Source organism: Leptodactylus fuscus, chromosome 1, assembly GCF_031893055.1.
Source record: "Leptodactylus fuscus isolate aLepFus1 chromosome 1, aLepFus1.hap2, whole genome shotgun sequence".
In the NCBI taxonomy this organism is placed as follows: Eukaryota; Metazoa; Chordata; class Amphibia; order Anura; family Leptodactylidae; genus Leptodactylus; species Leptodactylus fuscus.
In genome coordinates, this window is record NC_134265.1 from 248032150 (window position 1) to 248050615 (window position 18466).

General features: G+C 45.9%; 1 protein-coding gene across 3 annotated transcripts in view; it reads left to right on the top strand.

Moving 5' to 3' along the window:
• Positions 1–18466, top strand: part of LOC142217416 (melanopsin-B-like) — a 140236-nt gene that overhangs the window by 73334 nt on the left and 48436 nt on the right. For all 3 annotated transcript variants that reach the window (XM_075285657.1, XM_075285665.1, XM_075285674.1), the window contains one exon: positions 5121–5292. In XM_075285657.1, the coding sequence (XP_075141758.1) occupies positions 5121–5292 (172 nt within the window). The remainder of the gene's footprint in view (positions 1–5120; positions 5293–18466) is intronic.

Here is an 18466-nt window from a genome sequence, read left to right on the forward strand (position 1 = left end):
TAATTTTTTTTTTTGCAAAACTATGTTTTTTCTATTTTTACTTTATGACTTAGGCTAAGTTCCCACTTGTGCCGTGCTCTCCGTCATTCGTATTGAGACCCGAACAACGGAGATCCCACTCACAAAAACAGTGGTTACCCACGGACATTTGCGCACCCCATAACATGTAATGGGGTCCTCCATGAAGGACTTTTCTCTCTGCTGATTTTTGTCAGAATCTGCAAAGAAGTCTCTTATTGAGACTCCAACACAGATGTGAATAAAGCCTTAATTTATAAGCTAATGTTTTAATTTAGGATTTACATAGGTCTGTCTATGTTCTTACAGTTACTGTATTATAAGACATAAAAAATGTGCCTTGATAAATGTATATGTATATATACAGTGGGGCAAAAAAGTATTTAGTCATTCACCAATAGTGCAAGTTCCACCACTTAAAAAGATGAGAGGCATCTGTAATTTACATCATAGGTAGACCTCAACTATGAGAGACAAAATGAGAAAAAAAATCCAGAAAATCACATTGTCTGATTTTGTAAGAATTTATTTGCAAATTATGGTGGAAAATAAGTATTTGGTCAGTAACAAAATTTCATCTCAATACTTTGTTATTAGAGATGAGCGAACAGTGTTCTATCGAACACATGTTCGATCGGATATCAGGGTGTTCGCCATGTTCGAATCGAACACCGCGTGGTAAAGTGCGCCAAAATTCGATTCCCCTCCCACCTTCCCTGGCGCCTTTTTTGCACCAATAACAGCGCAGGGGAGGTGGGACAGGAACTACGACACCGGGGGCATTGAAAAAAATTGGAAAAAGTCATTGGCTGCCGAAATCAGGTGACCTCCATTTTAGACGAATAGTGGATTTCAAATCCGGGTCATATGAGAATGTGAACTTTGTGACTATGAGACAGGGATAGCTGTACAGGCAGGGATAGCTAGGGAGAACCTTTATTTAGGGGGGAATGTTATTAAAAATAACTTTTTGGGGCTCTATTGGGTGTGTAATTGTGATTTTTGTGAGATAAACTTTTTCCCATAGGGATGCATTGGCCAGCGCTGATTGGCCGAATTCCGTACTTTGGCCAATCAGCGCTGGCCAATGCATTCTATTAGCTTGATGAAGCAGAGTGTGCACAAGGGTTCAAGTGCACCCTCGGCTCTGCTACATCAGAGCCGAGGGTGCGCTTGAACCCTTGTGCACACTCTGCTTCATCAAGCTAATAGAATGCATTGGTCAGCGCTGATTGAAGCAGAGCTGAATCTGTGTGCTTAGCTCAACTACTCCACCGGTGCACACTCTGCTTCATCAAGCTAATAGAATGCATTGGCCAGCGCTGATTGAAGCAGAGCTGAATCTGTGTGCTTAGCTCAACTACTCCACCGGTGCACACTCTGCTTCATCAAGCTAATAGAATGCATTGGCCAGCGCTGATTGAAGCAGAGCTGAATCTGTGTGCTTAGCTCAACTACTCCACCGGTGTAGTTGAGCTAAACACACACATTCAGCACTGCTTCATCACGCCAATACAATGCATTAGCCAGTGCTGATTGGCCAGAGTACGGAATTCGGCCAATCAGCGCTGGCTCGGCTGGAGTAGGCGGAGTCTAAGGTCGGACCAGAATGGAGACTGGTGTGGAGCAATCTTAGACTCCGCCTCCTCCAGCAGAGCCAGCACTGATTGGCCGAATTCCGTACTCTGGCCAATCAGCACTGGCCAGTGCATTCTATTGGCGTGATGAAGCAGTGCTGAATGTGTGTGTTTAGCTCAACTACACCGGTGGAGTAGTTGAGCTAAGCACACAGATTCAGCTCTGCTTCAATCAGCGCTGGCCAATGCATTCTATTAGCTTGATGAAGCAGAGTGTGCACAAGGGTTCAAGCGCACCCTCGGCTCTGATGTAGCAGAGCCGAGGCTGCACAAGGGTTCAAGCGCACCCTCGGCTCTGATGTAGCAGAGCCAAGGGTGCACAAGGGTTCAAGTGCACCTTCGGCTCTGCTACATCAGAGCCGAGGGTGCGCTTGAACCCTTGTGCACACTCTGCTTCATCAAGCTAATAGAATGCATTGGCCAGCGCTGATTGAAGCAGAGCTGAATCTGTGTGCTTAGCTCAACTACTCCACCGGTGTAGTTGAGCTAAACACACACATTCAGCACTGCTTCATCACGCCAATAGAATGCATTGGCCAGCACTGATTGGCCAGAGTACGGAATTCGGCCAATCAGCGCTGGCTCTGCTGGAGGAGGCGGAGTCTAAGATCGCTCCACACCAGTCTCCATTCAGGTCCGACCTTAGACTCCGCCTCCTCCGGCAGAGCCAGCGCTGATTGGCCGAATTCCGTACTCTGGCCAATCAGCGCTGGCCAATGCATTCTATTAGCGTGAACTGAGTTTGCACAGGGGTTCTAGTGCACCCTCGGCTCTGCTACATCAGATTGCTACATCTGATGTAGCAGTGCCGAGTGTGCATCAGATATGTAGTTGAGCAGAACTGGCTCAGCACTGCTAAGTCTCTGCATTCGCATAGGAATGCATTGGCCAGCCTTCGGCCAATCAGCGCTGGCTCTGCCGGAGGAGGCGGAGTCTAAGGTCGGACCTGAATGGAGACTGGTGTGGAGCGATCTTAGACTCCGCCTCCTCCAGCAGAGCCAGCGCTGATTGGTCGAGTTCCGTACTCTGGCCAATCAGCACTGGCCAATGCATTTCTATGGGGAAAAGTTAGCTTGCGAAAATCGCAAACTGACAGGGATTTCCATGAAATAAAGTGACTTTTATGCCCCCCAGACATGCTTCCCCTGCTGTCCCAGTGTCATTCCAGGGTGTTGGTATCATTTCCTGGGGTGTCATAGTGGACTTGGTGACCCTCCAGACACGGATTTGGGTTTCCCCCTTAACGAGTATATGTTCCCCATAGACTATAATGGGGTTCGAAACCCATTCGCACACTCGAACAGTGAGCGGCTGTTCGAATCGAATTTCGAACCTCGAACATTTTAGTGTTCGCTCATCTCTATTTGTTATATATCCTTTGTTGGCAATGACAGAGGTCAAACGTTTTCTGTAAGTCTTCACAAGGTTGGCACACACTGTTGTTGGTATGTTGGCCCATTCCTCCATGCAGATCTCCTCTAGAGCAGTGATGTTTTGGGGCTGTCGCTTGGCAACACGGACTTTCAACTCCCTCAAAAGGTTTTCTATAGGGTTGAGATCTGGAGACTGGCTAGGCCACTCCAGGACCATGAAATGCTTCTTACAAAGCCACTCCTTCGTTGCCCTGGCAGTGTGCTTTGGATCATTGTCATGTTGAAAGACCCAGCCATGTTTCATCTTCAATGCCCTTGCTGATGGAAGGAGGTTTGCACTCAAAATCTCACGATACATGGCCCCATTCATTCTTTCATGTACCCGGATCAGTCGTCCTGGCCCCTTTGCAGAGAAACAGCCCCAAAGCATGATGTTTCCACCCCCATGCTTTACAGTAGGTATGGTGTTTGATGGATGCAACACAGTATTCTTTTTCCTCCAAACACGAAAAGTTGTGTTTCTACCAAACAGTTCCAGTTTGGTTTCATCAGACCATAGGACATTCTCCCAATACTCTTCTGGATCATCCAAATGCTCTCTAGCAAACTTCAGACGGGCCCGGACATGTACTGGCTTAAGCAGTGGGACACGTCTGGCACTGCAGGATCTGAGTCCCTGGCGGCGTAGTGTGTTACTGATGGTAGGCTTTGTTACATTGGTCCCAGCTCTCTGCAGTTCATTCACTAGGTCCCCCCGCGTGGTTCTGGGATTTTTGCTCACCGTTCTTGTGATCATTTTGACCCCACGGGGTGAGATTTTGCGTGGAGCCCCAGATCGAGGGAGATTATCAGTGGTCTTGTATGTCTTCCATTTTCTAATTATTGCTCCCACAGTTGATTTCTTCAATCCAAACTGGTTGGCTATTGCAGATTCAGTCTTCCCAGCCTGGTGCAGGGCTACAATTTTGTTTCTGGTGTCCTTTGACAGCTCTTTGGTCTTCACCATAGTGGAGTTTGGAGTCTGACTGTTTGAGGGTGTGCACAGGTGTCTTTTTATACTGATAACAAGTTTAAACAGGTGCCATTACTACAGGTAATGAGTGGAGGAAAGAGGAGACTCTTAAAGAAGAAGTTACAGGTCTGTGAGAGCCAGAAATCTTGATTGTTTGTAGGTGACCAAATACTTATTTTCCACCATAATTTGCAAATAAATTCTTACAAAATCAGACAATGTGATTTTCTGGATTTGTTTTCTCATTTTGTCTCTCATAGTTGAGGTCTACCTATGATGTAAATTACAGACGCCTCTCATCTTTTTAAGTGGTGGAACTTGCACTATTGGTGACTGACTAAATACTTTTTTGCCCCACTGTACATATTATGCATGTGTTTAGAAGGCTCGAGTTTGGATGTAAGACCTGGACCCTTCACAGCTGTATATGACCAAATGTACGAACTATAGATTTATAGATTTCCATGGTGTTCAGGAGAATCATGTGGTGAAAAAGTTGCACAATGCTTCCCTCACAACTAGGTCCTCTCTGTGCATTTCAACAACATTTATATTTCCATTTTCTTCTCTAACTGGGTGCAGACCATCATGAAGTATTTATCATAGTATGTTTGTGTACACAAGGTTCTCATAATTTCCATTTGCAGTCAGTGCCCACGTTCATAGTAGTCATGCCACTTTTTGTGCCACACACTCCGTTTCATTATCTGTCCTAGACTATATGTTGCTGACCAACTACTAATTTTGCCATTAAAGGGTTAATTTTCTCTTTTCTGGCAGTGGAAGACTGTGTATCATAAGGGTCCATTCACATTGAGGGTTTTTTTTTTGCGCTGATTTTGATGATGAATCCGCATCAGAATCCACATGGAAAAAAAGCATCCCATTGACTTCAATGGGTTCCTTTTTCCGCTAGTGGAACTATGTCTGAGGAAGGGGGCTAGAGCCTCGAAAGCTTGCAATCTGTCATCATTTTAGCTAGCCATTAAAAAAGGCATCAACTACTGAAGACTCTCAATTTTTCATATGTTATTATTGTGTTTAATGTGTCGGATCATTAATTCTTTTTCTCTTTTTTAGGCTCTTATGTGCCTGAAGGCTTAATGATATCATGTACATGGGATTATGTCACATCTACATCTGCAAACAAAAGTTACACTATGATGCTGTGCTGCTTTGTCTTTTTCATCCCACTCATTGTGATATTTCACTGCTATTTGCTCATGTTCCTAGCAATCAGAAGTACTAGTAGGTAAGGCACTAGTAATTAACATACCTAAAGATGACTAATATGTTCATTAATGGGAGAGTTTATTAGTATTTTCTTGTAAGGCCAAAAACTAGCCACATACTGTGCAGAGCAAAAGTTTTACGTACATGTGAAAAAATGTAGCAACGTAAGTATACTTTAAAAGGTAGTGTTAATAGTTAGAGATGAGCGAACACTAAAATGTCTGAGGTTCTAAAGGTAAGAGAAGAACCAGCGTTGATTGGCAGAATGTATAGAATTCTGCCAATCAACCTTAAACTTCGAACAGCTAGTAGTGTTTGATCGAGTACGAGTATTTCAAATACCGTAGTATTCGATCGAACACCTACTTGATCGAACACTACTCGCTCATCTCTATTAATAGTTTACTTTTGCCAATTAAAAGGGTTTTCCTATCCCCCTCTCTCACCAATTTACTTGCTCTCTCTTCTCACTTCCTGTATACTTCAACAAGCTGGTGGGCAAACTTTAACTGTTTGATGGACAGGACTCTATGCACTTCCTCAGTAGATATAGACATTGCCTTTACCATTAAAGATTAATTTTTAGTACTAGAAATCCAATATAAATGCACATCAAATAATATGCTCAGTAAATGTATATTGCATTACACAGATTTGGAGAAAAAAACCTGACATACTGCCGCCATAGACTTTCAGTAAACTCAATGCTATTTTGGTGTGATCCAGCAACCAGGCGAGCCAGAAAATGCTTAAAACTTTAAAAAAAACAAAACAAGGAGAAACACTCCTACAGAGTACAACAGGAATCACATATGCATTACTGGGAGAGAATCCCCTTAGTCATAGCATGTCAATGTTCCTTTGTAGAGATGAGCGAACACTAAAATGTTCGAGGTTCGAAATTCGATTCGAACAGCCGCTCAATGTTCGTGTGTTCGAACGGGTTTCGAACCCCATTATAGTCTATGGGGAACAGATACTCGTTAAGGGGGAAACCCAAATCCGTGTCTGGAGGGTCACCAAGTCCACTATGACACCCCAGGAAATGATGCCAACACCTCTGGAATGACACTGGGACAGCAGGGGAAGCATGTCTGGGGGCATCTAACACACCAAAGACCCTCTATTACCCCAACATCACAGCCTAACAACTACACACTTTACACACTCAATACCACCTCTCTGACAGTAGGAAAACACCTTGAAACATGTGTATTTGGCACTTGCAGTGAGGAGAGCTTGTCACCAGCAGTGAATTTGGCCCTTGTAGTAAGTTGAGGTTGGCACCAACATTTGTTTTGAAAATCAGGGTGGATTGAGCCTCTAACCAGCAGAGTTTGGGCAAATTCATGGTGGAGGGAGCCTCTAAACACCCCAGTTTGGGCAAATTCATGGTGGAGGGAGCCTCTAAAAACCCCAGTTTGGACCAATTCATGGTGGAGGGAGCCTCTAACCAGCCCAGTGTGGGCAAATTCATGGTGGAGGGAGCCTCTAAAAAACCCAGTTTGGACCAATTCATGGTGGAGGGAGCCTCTAACCAGCCCAGTTTGGGCAAATTCATGGTGAAGGGAGCCTCTAAAAAACCCAGTTTGGACCAATTCATGGTGGAGGGAGCCTCTAACCAGCCCAGTTTGGGCAAATTCATGGTGGAGGGAGCCTCTAAAAAACCCAGTTTGGACCAATTCATGGTGGAGGGAGCCTCTAACCAGCCCAGTTTGGGCAAATTCATGGTGGAGGGAGCCTCTAAACAGCCCAGTTTGGGCAAATTCATGGTGGAGGGAGCCTCTAAACAGCCCAGTTTGGGCAAATTCATGGTGGAGGGAGCCTCTAACCAGCCCAGTTTGGACCAATTAATGGTGGAGGGAGCCTCTAAACAGCCCAGTTTGGGCAAATTCATGGTGGAGGGAGCCTCTAAACAGCCCAGTTTGGACCAATTCATGGTGGAGGGAGCCTCTAAAAAACCCAGTTTGGACCAATTCATGGTGGAGGGAGCCTCTAAACAGCCCAGTTTGGGCAAATTCATGGTGGAGGGAGCCTCTAACCAGCCCAGTTTGGACCAATTCATGGTGGAGGGAGCCTCTAACCAGCCCAGTTTGGGCAAATTCATGGTGGAGGGAGCCTCTAAACAGCCCAGTTTGGACCAATTCATGGTGGAGGGAGCCTCTAAAAAACCCAGTTTGGACCAATTCATGGTGGAGGGAGCCTCTAAACAGCCCAGTTTGGGCAAATTCATGGTGGAGGGAGCCTCTAACCAGCCCAGTTTGGACCAATTCATGGTGGAGGGAGCCTCTAACCAGCCCAGTTTGGGCAAATTCATGGTGGAGGGAGCCTCTAAACAGCCCAGTTTGGACCAATTCATGGTGGAGGGAGCCTCTAAAAAACCCAGTTTGGACCAATTCATGGTGGAGGGAGCCTCTAAACAGCCCAGTTTGGGCAAATTCATGGTGGAGGGAGCCTCTAACCAGCCCAGTTTGGACCAATTCATGGTGGAGGGAGCCTCTAACCAGCCCAGTTTGGGCAAATTCATGGTGGAGGGAGCCTCTAAACAGCCCAGTTTGGACCAATTCATGGTGGAGGGAGCCTCTAAAAAACCCAGTTTGGACCAATTCATGGTGGAGGGAGCCTCTAAACAGCCCAGTTTGGGCAAATTCATGGTGGAGGGAGCCTCTAACCAGCCCAGTTTGGACCAATTCATGGTGGAGGGAGCCTCTAAACAGCCAAGTTTTGGGAAATTCATGGTGGAGGGAGCCTCTAACCAGCCCAGTTTGGACCAATTAATGGTGGAGGGAGCCTCTAAACAGCCCAGTTTGGGCAAATTCATGGTGGAGGGAGCCTCTAAAAAACCCAGTTTGGACCAATTCATGGTGGAGGGAGCCTCTAACCAGCCCAGTTTGGACCAATTAATGGTGGAGGGAGCCTCTAAACAGCCCAGTTTGGACCAATTCATGGTGGAGGGAGCCTCTAAAAACCCCAGTTTGGACCAATTCATGGTGGAGGGAGCCTCTAACCAGCCCAGTTTGGGCAAATTCATGGTGGAGGGAGCCTCTAACCAGCCCAGTTTGGACCAATTAATGGTGGAGGGAGCCTCTAAACAGCCAAGTTTGGACCAATTCATGGTGGAGGGAGCCTCTAAAAACCCCAGTTTGGACCAATTCATGGTGGAGGGAGCCTCTAACCAGCCCAGTTTGGGCAAATTCATGGTGGAGGGAGCCTCTAAACAGCCCAGTTTGGGCACATTCATGGTGGAGGGAGCCTCTAACCAGCCCAGTTTGGACCAATTAATGGTGGAGGGAGCCGCTAAACAGCCCAGTTTGGACCAATTCATGGTGGAGGGAGCCTCTAAAAACCCCAGTTTGGACCAATTCATGGTGGAGGGAGCCTCTAAAAAACCCAGTTTGGACCGATTCATGGTGGAGGGAGCCTCTAACCAGCCCAGTTTGGACCAATTAATGGTGGAGGGAGCCTCTAAACAGCCAAGTTTGGACCAATTCATGGTGGAGGGAGCCTCTAAAAAACCCAGTTTGGACCAATTCATGGTGGAGGGAGCCGCTAAACAGCCCAGTTTGGGCAAATTCATGGTGGAGGGAGCCTCTAAACAGCCCAGTTTGGGCAAATTCATGGTGGAGGGAGCCTCTAACCAGCCCAGTTTGGACCAATTAATGGTGGAGGGAGCCGCTAACCAGCCCAGTTTGGACCAATTAATGGTGGAGGGAGCCTCTAAACAGCCAAGTTTGGACCAATTAATGGTGGAGGGAGCCGCTAAACAGCCCAGTTTGGACCAATTCATGGTGGAGGGAGCCTCTAAAAACCCCAGTTTGGACCAATTCATGGTGGAGGGAGCCTCTAAAAAACCCAGTTTGGACCAATTCATGGTGGAGGGAGCCTCTAACCAGCCCAGTTTGGACCAATTAATGGTGGAGGGAGCCTCTAAACAGCCAAGTTTGGACCAATTAATGGTGGAGGGAGCCGCTAAACAGCCCAGTTTGGACCAATTCATGGTGGAGGGAGCCTCTAACCAGCCCAGTTTGGACCAATTAATGGTGGAGGGAGCCTCTAAACAGCCAAGTTTGGACCAATTAATGGTGGAGGGAGCCGCTAAACAGCCCAGTTTGGACCAATTCATGGTGGAGGGAGCCTCTAAAAACCCCAGTTTGGACCAATTCATGGTGGAGGGAGCCTCTAAACAGCCCAGTTTGGGCAAATTCATGGTGGAGGGAGCCTCTAACCAGCAGAGTTGGTGGAAATCAGGGTGGAGGGAGCCTCTAACCAGCAGAGTTGGGGGAAATCAGGGTGGAGGGAGCCTAGTATTAGCAGAATTGTGCAACGCTTATGGTGGATGAGTATGAGGATGCGGAGGAATTGGAGAGGTTGAGTACAGACATGGAGTTTCATGTTGGGGTGCTTTACACAGGTGGGCACAAAAATGACGGCTCTACCCAGTGGTGGTTCATTTTTATCAAAGTGAGCCGGTCGGCACTCTCAGCTGACAGACGGGTGCGCTTGTCAGTGATGATGCCACCGGCTGCACTGAACACCCTCTCAGATAGGACGCTGGCGGCAGGACAGGACAGCACCTCCAAGGCATATAGGGCAAGTTCAAGCCACAGGTCCAACTTCGACACCCAATACGTGTAGGGCGCAGAGGGGTCGGAGAGGACAGGGCTGTGGTCGGAAAGGTATTCCCGCAACATGCGCCTATACTTCTCACGCCTGGTGACACTAGGACCCTCCGTGGTGGCACTTTGGCGAGGGGGTGCCATCAAGGTGTCCCAGACCTTAGACAGTGTGCCCCTCGTTTGTGTGGACCGGTGAGAACTTGGTTGCCTACTGGAGGAACTGCCCTCCCTGCCGCCAACGTCACATGCTGGAAACATCTCCATCATATTCTGCACCAATTGCCTGTGGCAAGCATTGATGCGATTGGCCCTCCCCTCTACCGGAATAAAAGACGAGATGTTGTTTTTATACCGGGGGTCAAGGATAGCAAAGATCCAGTACTGGTTGTCCTCCATGATTTTGACAATACGCTTGTCGGTTGTAAAGCACCCCAACATGAACTCAGCCATGTCTGCCACAGTGTTAGTTGGCATGACTCCTCTGGCCCCACCGGAAAGTTCAATCTCCATTTCCTCCTCATCCTCCATGTCTACCCATCCGCGCTGCAACAATGGGACGATTCGAAGTTGCCCGGAAACCTCCTGTATCACCATCACATCATCGGACAACTCTTCTTCCTCCTCCTCCTCCTCCTCCTCCATTAAACGCAGTGAAGCGGACAGATGTGTGGACCTACTCTCCAGCTGTGACGGATCGGATGCTATCCCTAACTCCTCTGTGTGATCTGAGTTATCCCTGATGTCAATCAGGGATTCTCTCAGAACACACAAGAGCGGGATTGTAAGGCTCACCATCGCATCCTCAGAGCTCACCCTCCTTGTGGACTCCTCAAAGACCCGTAGGATGTCACAAAGGTCTCTCATCCATGGCCACTCATGGATGTGAAACTGAGGCAGCTGACTTTGTGGCACCCTAGGGTTTTGTAGCTGGTATTCCATCAAAGGTCTCTGCTGCTCAACCACTCTATTCAACATCTGAAACGTTGAGTTCCAGCGTGTGGGGACGTCGCACAAAAGCCGGTGTTGTGGCACATGCAGGCGTTGCTGGAGAGATTTTAAGCTAGCAGCGGCTACTGTCGACTTGCGAAAGTGGGCGCACATGCGCCGCACTTTCACCAGTAGCTCTGGAACATTGGGGTAGCTCTTTAGGAAACGTTGCACCACTAGGTTGAAGACGTGGGCCAGGCATGGAACATGTTGGAGTCCGGCAAGCTCCAGAGCTGCTACCAGGTTCCGGCCGTTATCACAAACGACCATGCCTGGGCCCAGGTGCAGCGGCTCAAACCATATTGCCGTCTCATCGAGGAGGGCATCCCTCACCTCGGAGGCAGTGTGCTGTCTGTCCCCCAAGCTGATCAGCTTCAGCACAGCCTGCTGACGTCTACCAACGCCAGTGCTGCAACGTTTCCAACTCGTAGCTGGGGTCAATCTAACAGCGGAGGAGGAGGCGGTGGCGGAGGAGGAGGCGGTGGCGGAGGAGGAGGCGGTAGAGGAGGAGGAGGAGGGGGGTGTTCTTCTCGTGTCCCTGCCAGGAATGTTAGGCGGGGAGACGAGGTACACCGGGCCAGTTTGGGAAGCAGTCCCAGCCTCAACTACATTCACCCAGTGTGCCGTCAGTGAAATGTAGCATCCCTGTCCGCATGCACTTGTCCACGCGTCGGTGGTCAAGTGGACCTTTGTGCAAAGCGCGGAACTAAGGGCCCGCCTGATGTTGAGTGACACGTGCTGGTGCAAGGCAGGGACGGCACACCGGGAGAAGTAGTGACGGCTAGGGACGGCATAGCGAGGTGCCGCAGTTGCCATCAGGTCCAGGAAGGCGGGAGTTTCAACAAGCCGGAACGCCAACATCTCCTGGGCCAGCAGTTTAGCGATGTTGGCGTTCAAGGCTTGCGCGTGTGGGTGGTTAGCAGTGTATTTCTGCCGCCGCTCCAATGTCTGAGAGATGGTGGGTTGTTGTAAAGAAACGCCTGATGGTGCCTTTGATGGTGCAGGAGAAGGAGATAAGACAGGACCAGGGGAGGATGAGGTAGAAGTCAACAAAGTGGCGGAGGCAGATGAAGTGGTGTCCTGGCTCGTCCTCTGGAGTGCATCGCCAGCACAGTCAGCAGTGGCAGTGGCAGAGGCAGAGGCAGTGGCAGAGGCAGTGGCAGTGGCGTGAACGGCAGGCGGCCTTTGTCCTGCCGTTGCTGCCTGCCACTGATTCCAGTGCTTGGATTCCAAATGACGGCGCATTGAAGTGGTGGACAGGTTGCTCTTCTCAGAGCCCCTAATCAATTTCGAGAGGCAAATTGTGCAGACAACACTATATCTGTCCTCGGCGCATTCCTTGAAAAAACTCCACACCTTCGAGAAACGTGCCCTCGAGGTGGGAGTTTTTCGGGGCTGGGTACGAACTGGAACATCTTGGGAGATTCCGGGTGTGGCCTGGCTTCGCCTAAGCTGCTGACCTCTGCCTCTGCCTCTAGCTACCCTTTTTGGTGCTGCACCTGCCTCAACATCCACACTACTTTCCCCGCTTGACATCCCCCCTGTCCAGGTCGGGTCAGTGTCCTCATCATCCACCACTTCCTCTTCCAACTCCTGTCTCATCTCCTCCTCCCGCACAATGCGCCGGTCAACTGGATGCCCTGACGGCAACTGCGTCACATCATCGTCGATGAGGGTGGGTTGCTGGTCATCCACCACCAAATCGAACGGAGATGGAGGAGACTCTAGTGTTTGAGCATCTGGACACAGATGCTCCTCTGTTAGGTTCGTGGAATCGTGACGTGGAGAGGCAGGTTGAGGGACAATGAAAGGAGCAGAGAACAGCTCTGGGGAGCAGGGACAGTTTGGGTTATTGTTCTGTAAAGCTTCGGAATTTTGGGAGGAAGGAAGACAAGACTGTTGGGTAATAGGAGGAGAGGAGGCAGAGTCTGACTGGCTGCTGGACAATGTGCTGTAAGCGTTCTCTGACAGCCATTGCAAGACCTGTTCCTGGTTCTCGGGCCTACTAAGGTTTGTACCCTGCAGTTTAGTTAATGTGGCAAGCAACCCTGGCACTGTGGAGTGGCGCAATGCTTGCTGCCCCACAGGAGTAGGCACGGGACGCCCTGTGTCTTCACTGCTACCTTGCTCCCCAGAACCATTCCCCCGACCTCGCCCACGGCCTCGTCCACGTCCCTTTCCGGGAGCCTTGCGCATTTTGAATTCCTAGTTAGAAATTGGCACTGTATACCAGTAGTAAAAATTGTGGGTGCACGTAACCCCAATATATTCTTTGAATTCCCAGTCAGACACTGGCACTATATGGCAGTAGCAAGAAATGAGGGTATTTGTATTCCCAATATATTCTTTGAATTCCCAGTCAGACAATGGCACTGTATACCAGTAGTAAAAATTGTGGGTGCACGTAACCCCAATATATTCTTTGAATTACCAGTCAGAAACTGGCACTATATGGCAGTAGCAAGAAATGAGGGTATTTGTATTCCCAATATATTCTTTGAATTCCCAGTCAGACAATGGCACTGTATACCAGTAGTAAAAATTGTGGGTGCACGTAACCCCAATATATTCTTTGAATTCCCAGTCAGACACTGGCACTATATGGCAGTAGCAAGAAATGAGGGTATTTGTATTCCCAATATATTCTTTGAATTCCCAGTCAGACAATGGCACTGTATACCAGTAGTAAAAATTGTGGGTGCACGTAACCCCAATATATTCTTTGAATTACCAGTCAGAAACTGGCACTATATGGCAGTAGCAAGAAATGAGGGTATTTGTATTCCCAATATATTCTTTGAATTCCCAGTCAGACAATGGCACTGTATACCAGTAGTAAAAATTGTGGGTGCACGTAACCACAATATATTCTTTGAATTACCAGTCAGAAACTGGCACTATATGGCAGTAGCAAGAAATGAGGGTATTTGTATTCCCAATATATTCTTTGAATTCCCAGTCAGACAATGGCACTGTATACCCGTAGTAAAAATTGTGGGTGCACGTAACCACAATATATTCTTTGAATTACCAGTCAGAAACTGGCACTATATGGCAGTAGCAAGAAATGAGGGTATTTGTATTCCCAATATATTCTTTGAATTCCCAGTCAGACAATGGCACTGTATACCAGTAGTAAAAATTGTGGGTGCACGTAATCCCAATATATTCTTTGAATTCCCAGTCAGACACTGGCACTATATGGCAGTAGCAAGAAATGAGGGTATTTGTATTCCCAATATATTCTTTGAATTCCCAGTCAGACAATGGCACTGTATACCAGTAGTAAAAATTGTGGGTGCACGTAACCCCAATATATTCTTTGAATTACCAGTCAGAAACTGGCACTATATGGCAGTAGCAAGAAATGAGGGTATTTATAACCCCAATATATTCTTTGAATTCCCAGTCAGACAATGGCACTGTATACCAGTAGTAAAAATTGTGGGTGCACGTAACCCCAATATATTCTTTGAATTCCCAGTCAGACACTGGCACTATATGGCAGTAGCAAGAAATGAGGGTATTTGTATTCCCAATATATTCTTTGAATTCCCAGTCAGACAATGGCACTGTATACCAGTAGTAAAAATTGTGGGTGCACGTAACTCCAATATATTCTTTGAATTCCCAGTCAGACACTGGCACTATATGGCAGTAGCAAGAAATGAGGGTATTTGTATTCCCAATATATTCTTTGAATTCCCAGTCAGACAATGGCACTGTATACCAGTAGTAAAAATTGTGGGTGCACGTAACCCCAATATATTCTTTGAATTACCAGTCAGAAACTGGCACTATATGGCAGTAGCAAGAAATGAGGGTATTTATAACCCCAATATATTCTTTGAATTCCCAGTCAGACAATGGCACTGTATACCAGTAGTAAAAATTGTGGGTGCACGTAACCCCAATATATTCTTTGAATTCCCAGTCAGACACTGGCACTATATGGCAGTAGCAAGAAATGAGGGTATTTGTATTCCCAATATATTCTTTGAATTCCCAGTCAGACAATGGCACTGTATACCAGTAGTAAAAATTGTGGGTGCACGTAACCCCAATATATTCTTTGAATTCCCAGTCAGACACTGGCACTATATGGCAGTAGCAAGAAATGAGGGTATTTGTATTCCCAATATATTCTTTGAATTCCCAGTCAGACAATGGCACTGTATACCAGTAGTAAAAATTGTGGGTGCACGTAACCCCAATATATTCTTTGAATTACCAGTCAGAAACTGGCACTATATGGCAGTAGCAAGAAATGAGGGTATTTGTATTCCCAATATATTCTTTGAATTCCCAGTCAGACAATGGCACTGTATACCAGTAGTAAAAATTGTGGGTGCACGTAACCACAATATATTCTTTGAATTCCCAGTCAGACACTGGCACTATATGGCAGTAGCAAGAAATGAGGGTATTTGTATTCCCAATATATTCTTTGAATTCCCAGTCAGACAATGGCACTGTATACCAGTAGTAAAAATTGTGGGTGCACGTAACCCCAATATATTCTTTGAATTCCCAGTCAGACACTGGCACTATATGGCAGTAGCAAGAAATGAGGGTATTTGTATTCCCAATATATTCTTTGAATTCCCAGTCAGACAATGGCACTGTATACCAGTAGTAAAAATTGTGGGTGCACGTAACCCCAATATATTCTTTGAATTCCCAGTCAGACACTGGCACTATATGGCAGTAGCAAGAAATGAGGGTATTTGTATTCCCAATATATTCTTTGAATTCCCAGTCAGACAATGGCACTGTATACCAGTAGTAAAAATTGTGGGTGCACGTAACCCCAATATATTCTTTGAATTACCAGTCAGAAACTGGCACTATATGGCAGTAGCAAGAAATGAGGGTATTTATAACCCCAATATATTCTTTGAATTCCCAGTCAGACAATGGCACTGTATACCAGTAGTAAAAATTGTGGGTGCACGTAACCCCAATATATTCTTTGAATTCCCAGTCAGACACTGGCACTATATGGCAGTAGCAAGAAATGAGGGTATTTGTATTCCCAATATATTCTTTGAATTCCCAGTCAGACAATGGCACTGTATACCAGTAGTAAAAATTGTGGGTGCACGTAACCCCAATATATTCTTTGAATTCCCAGTCAGACACTGGCACTATATGGCAGTAGCACGAAATGAGGGTATTTGTATTCCCAATATATTCTTTGAATTCCCAGTCAGACAATGGCACTGTATACCAGTAGTAAAAATTGTGGGTGCACGTAACCCCAATATATTCTTTGAATTACCAGTCAGAAACTGGCACTATATGGCAGTAGCAAGAAATGAGGGTATTTATAACCCCAATATATTCTTTGAATTCCCAGTCAGACAATGGCACTGTATACCAGTAGTAAAAATTGTGGGTGCACGTAACCCCAATATATTCTTTGAATTACCAGTCAGAAACTGGCACTATATGGCAGTAGCAAGAAATGAGGGTATTTGTATTCCCAATATATTCTTTGAATTCCCAGTCAGACAATGGCACTGTATACCAGTAGTAAAAATTGTGGGTGCACGTAACCACAATATATTCTTTGAATTCCCAGTCAGACACTGGCACTATATGGCAGTAGCAAGAAATGAGGGTATTTGTATTCCCAATATATTCTTTGAATTCCCAGTCAGACAATGGCACTGTATACCAGTAGTAAAAATTGTGGGTGCACGTAACCCCAATATATTCTTTGAATTACCAGTCAGAAACTGGCACTATATGGCAGTAGCAAGAAATGAGGGTATTTGTATTCCCAATATATTCTTTGAATTCCCAGTCAGACAATGGCACTGTATACCAGTAGTAAAAATTGTGGGTGCACGTAACCACAATATATTCTTTGAATTACCAGTCAGAAACTGGCACTATATGGCAGTAGCAAGAAATGAGGGTATTTGTATTCCCAATATATTCTTTGAATTCCCAGTCAGACAATGGCACTGTATACCAGTAGTAAAAATTGTGGGTGCACGTAACCCCAATATATTCTTTGAATTCCCAGTCAGACACTGGCACTATATGGCAGTAGCAAGAAATGAGGGTATTTGTATTCCCAATATATTCTTTGAATTCCCAGTCAGACAATGGCACTGTATACCAGTAGTAAAAATTGTGGGTGCACGTAACCCCAATATATTCTTTGAATTACCAGTCAGAAACTGGCACTATATGGCAGTAGCAAGAAATGAGGGTATTTATAACCCCAATATATTCTTTGAATTCCCAGTCAGACAATGGCACTGTATACCAGTAGTAAAAATTGTGGGTGCACGTAACCCCAATATATTCTTTGAATTACCAGTCAGAAACTGGCACTATATGGCAGTAGCAAGAAATGAGGGTATTTGTATTCCCAATATATTCTTTGAATTCCCAGTCAGACAATGGCACTGTATACCAGTAGTAAAAATTGTGGGTGCACGTAACCACAATATATTCTTTGAATTCCCAGTCAGACACTGGCACTATATGGCAGTAGCAAGAAATGAGGGTATTTGTATTCCCAATATATTCTTTGAATTCCCAGTCAGACAATGGCACTGTATACCAGTAGTAAAAATTGTGGGTGCACGTAACCACAATATATTCTTTGAATTACCAGTCAGAAACTGGCACTATATGGCAGTAGCAAGAAATGAGGGTATTTGTATTCCCAATATATTCTTTGAATTCCCAGTCAGACAATGGCACTGTATACCAGTAGTAAAAATTGTGGGTGCACGTAACCACAATATATTCTTTGAATTACCAGTCAGAAACTGGCACTATATGGCAGTAGCAAGAAATGAGGGTATTTGTATTCCCAATATATTCTTTGAATTCCCAGTCAGACAATGGCACTGTATACCAGTAGTAAAAATTGTGGGTGCACGTAACCCCAATATATTCTTTGAATTCCCAGTCAGACACTGGCACTATATGGCAGTAGCAAGAAATGAGGGTATTTGTATTCCCAATATATTCTTTGAATTCCCAGTCAGACAATGGCACTGTATACCAGTAGTAAAAATTGTGGGTGCACGTAACCCCAATATATTCTTTGAATTCCCAGTCAGACACTGGCACTATATGGCAGTAGCAAGAAATGAGGGTATTTATAACCCCAATATATTCTTTGAATTCCCAGTCAGACACTGGCACTATATGGCAGTAGCAAGAAATGAGGGTATTTGTATTCCCAATATATTCTTTGAATTCCCAGTCAGACAATGGCACTGTATACCAGTAGTAAAAATTGTGGGTGCACGTAACCCCAATATATTCTTTGAATTCCCAGTCAGACACTGGCACTATATGGCAGTAGCAAGAAATGAGGGTATTTGTATTCCCAATATATTCTTTGAATTCCCAGTCAGACAATGGCACTGTATACCAGTAGTAAAAATTGTGGGTGCACGTAACCCCAATATATTCTTTGAATTCCCAGTCAGACACTGGCACTATATGGCAGTAGCAAGAAATGAGGGTATTTATAACCCCAATATATTCTTTGAATTCCCAGTCAGACACTGGCACTATATGGCAGTAGCAAGAAATGAGGGTATTTGTATTCCCAAT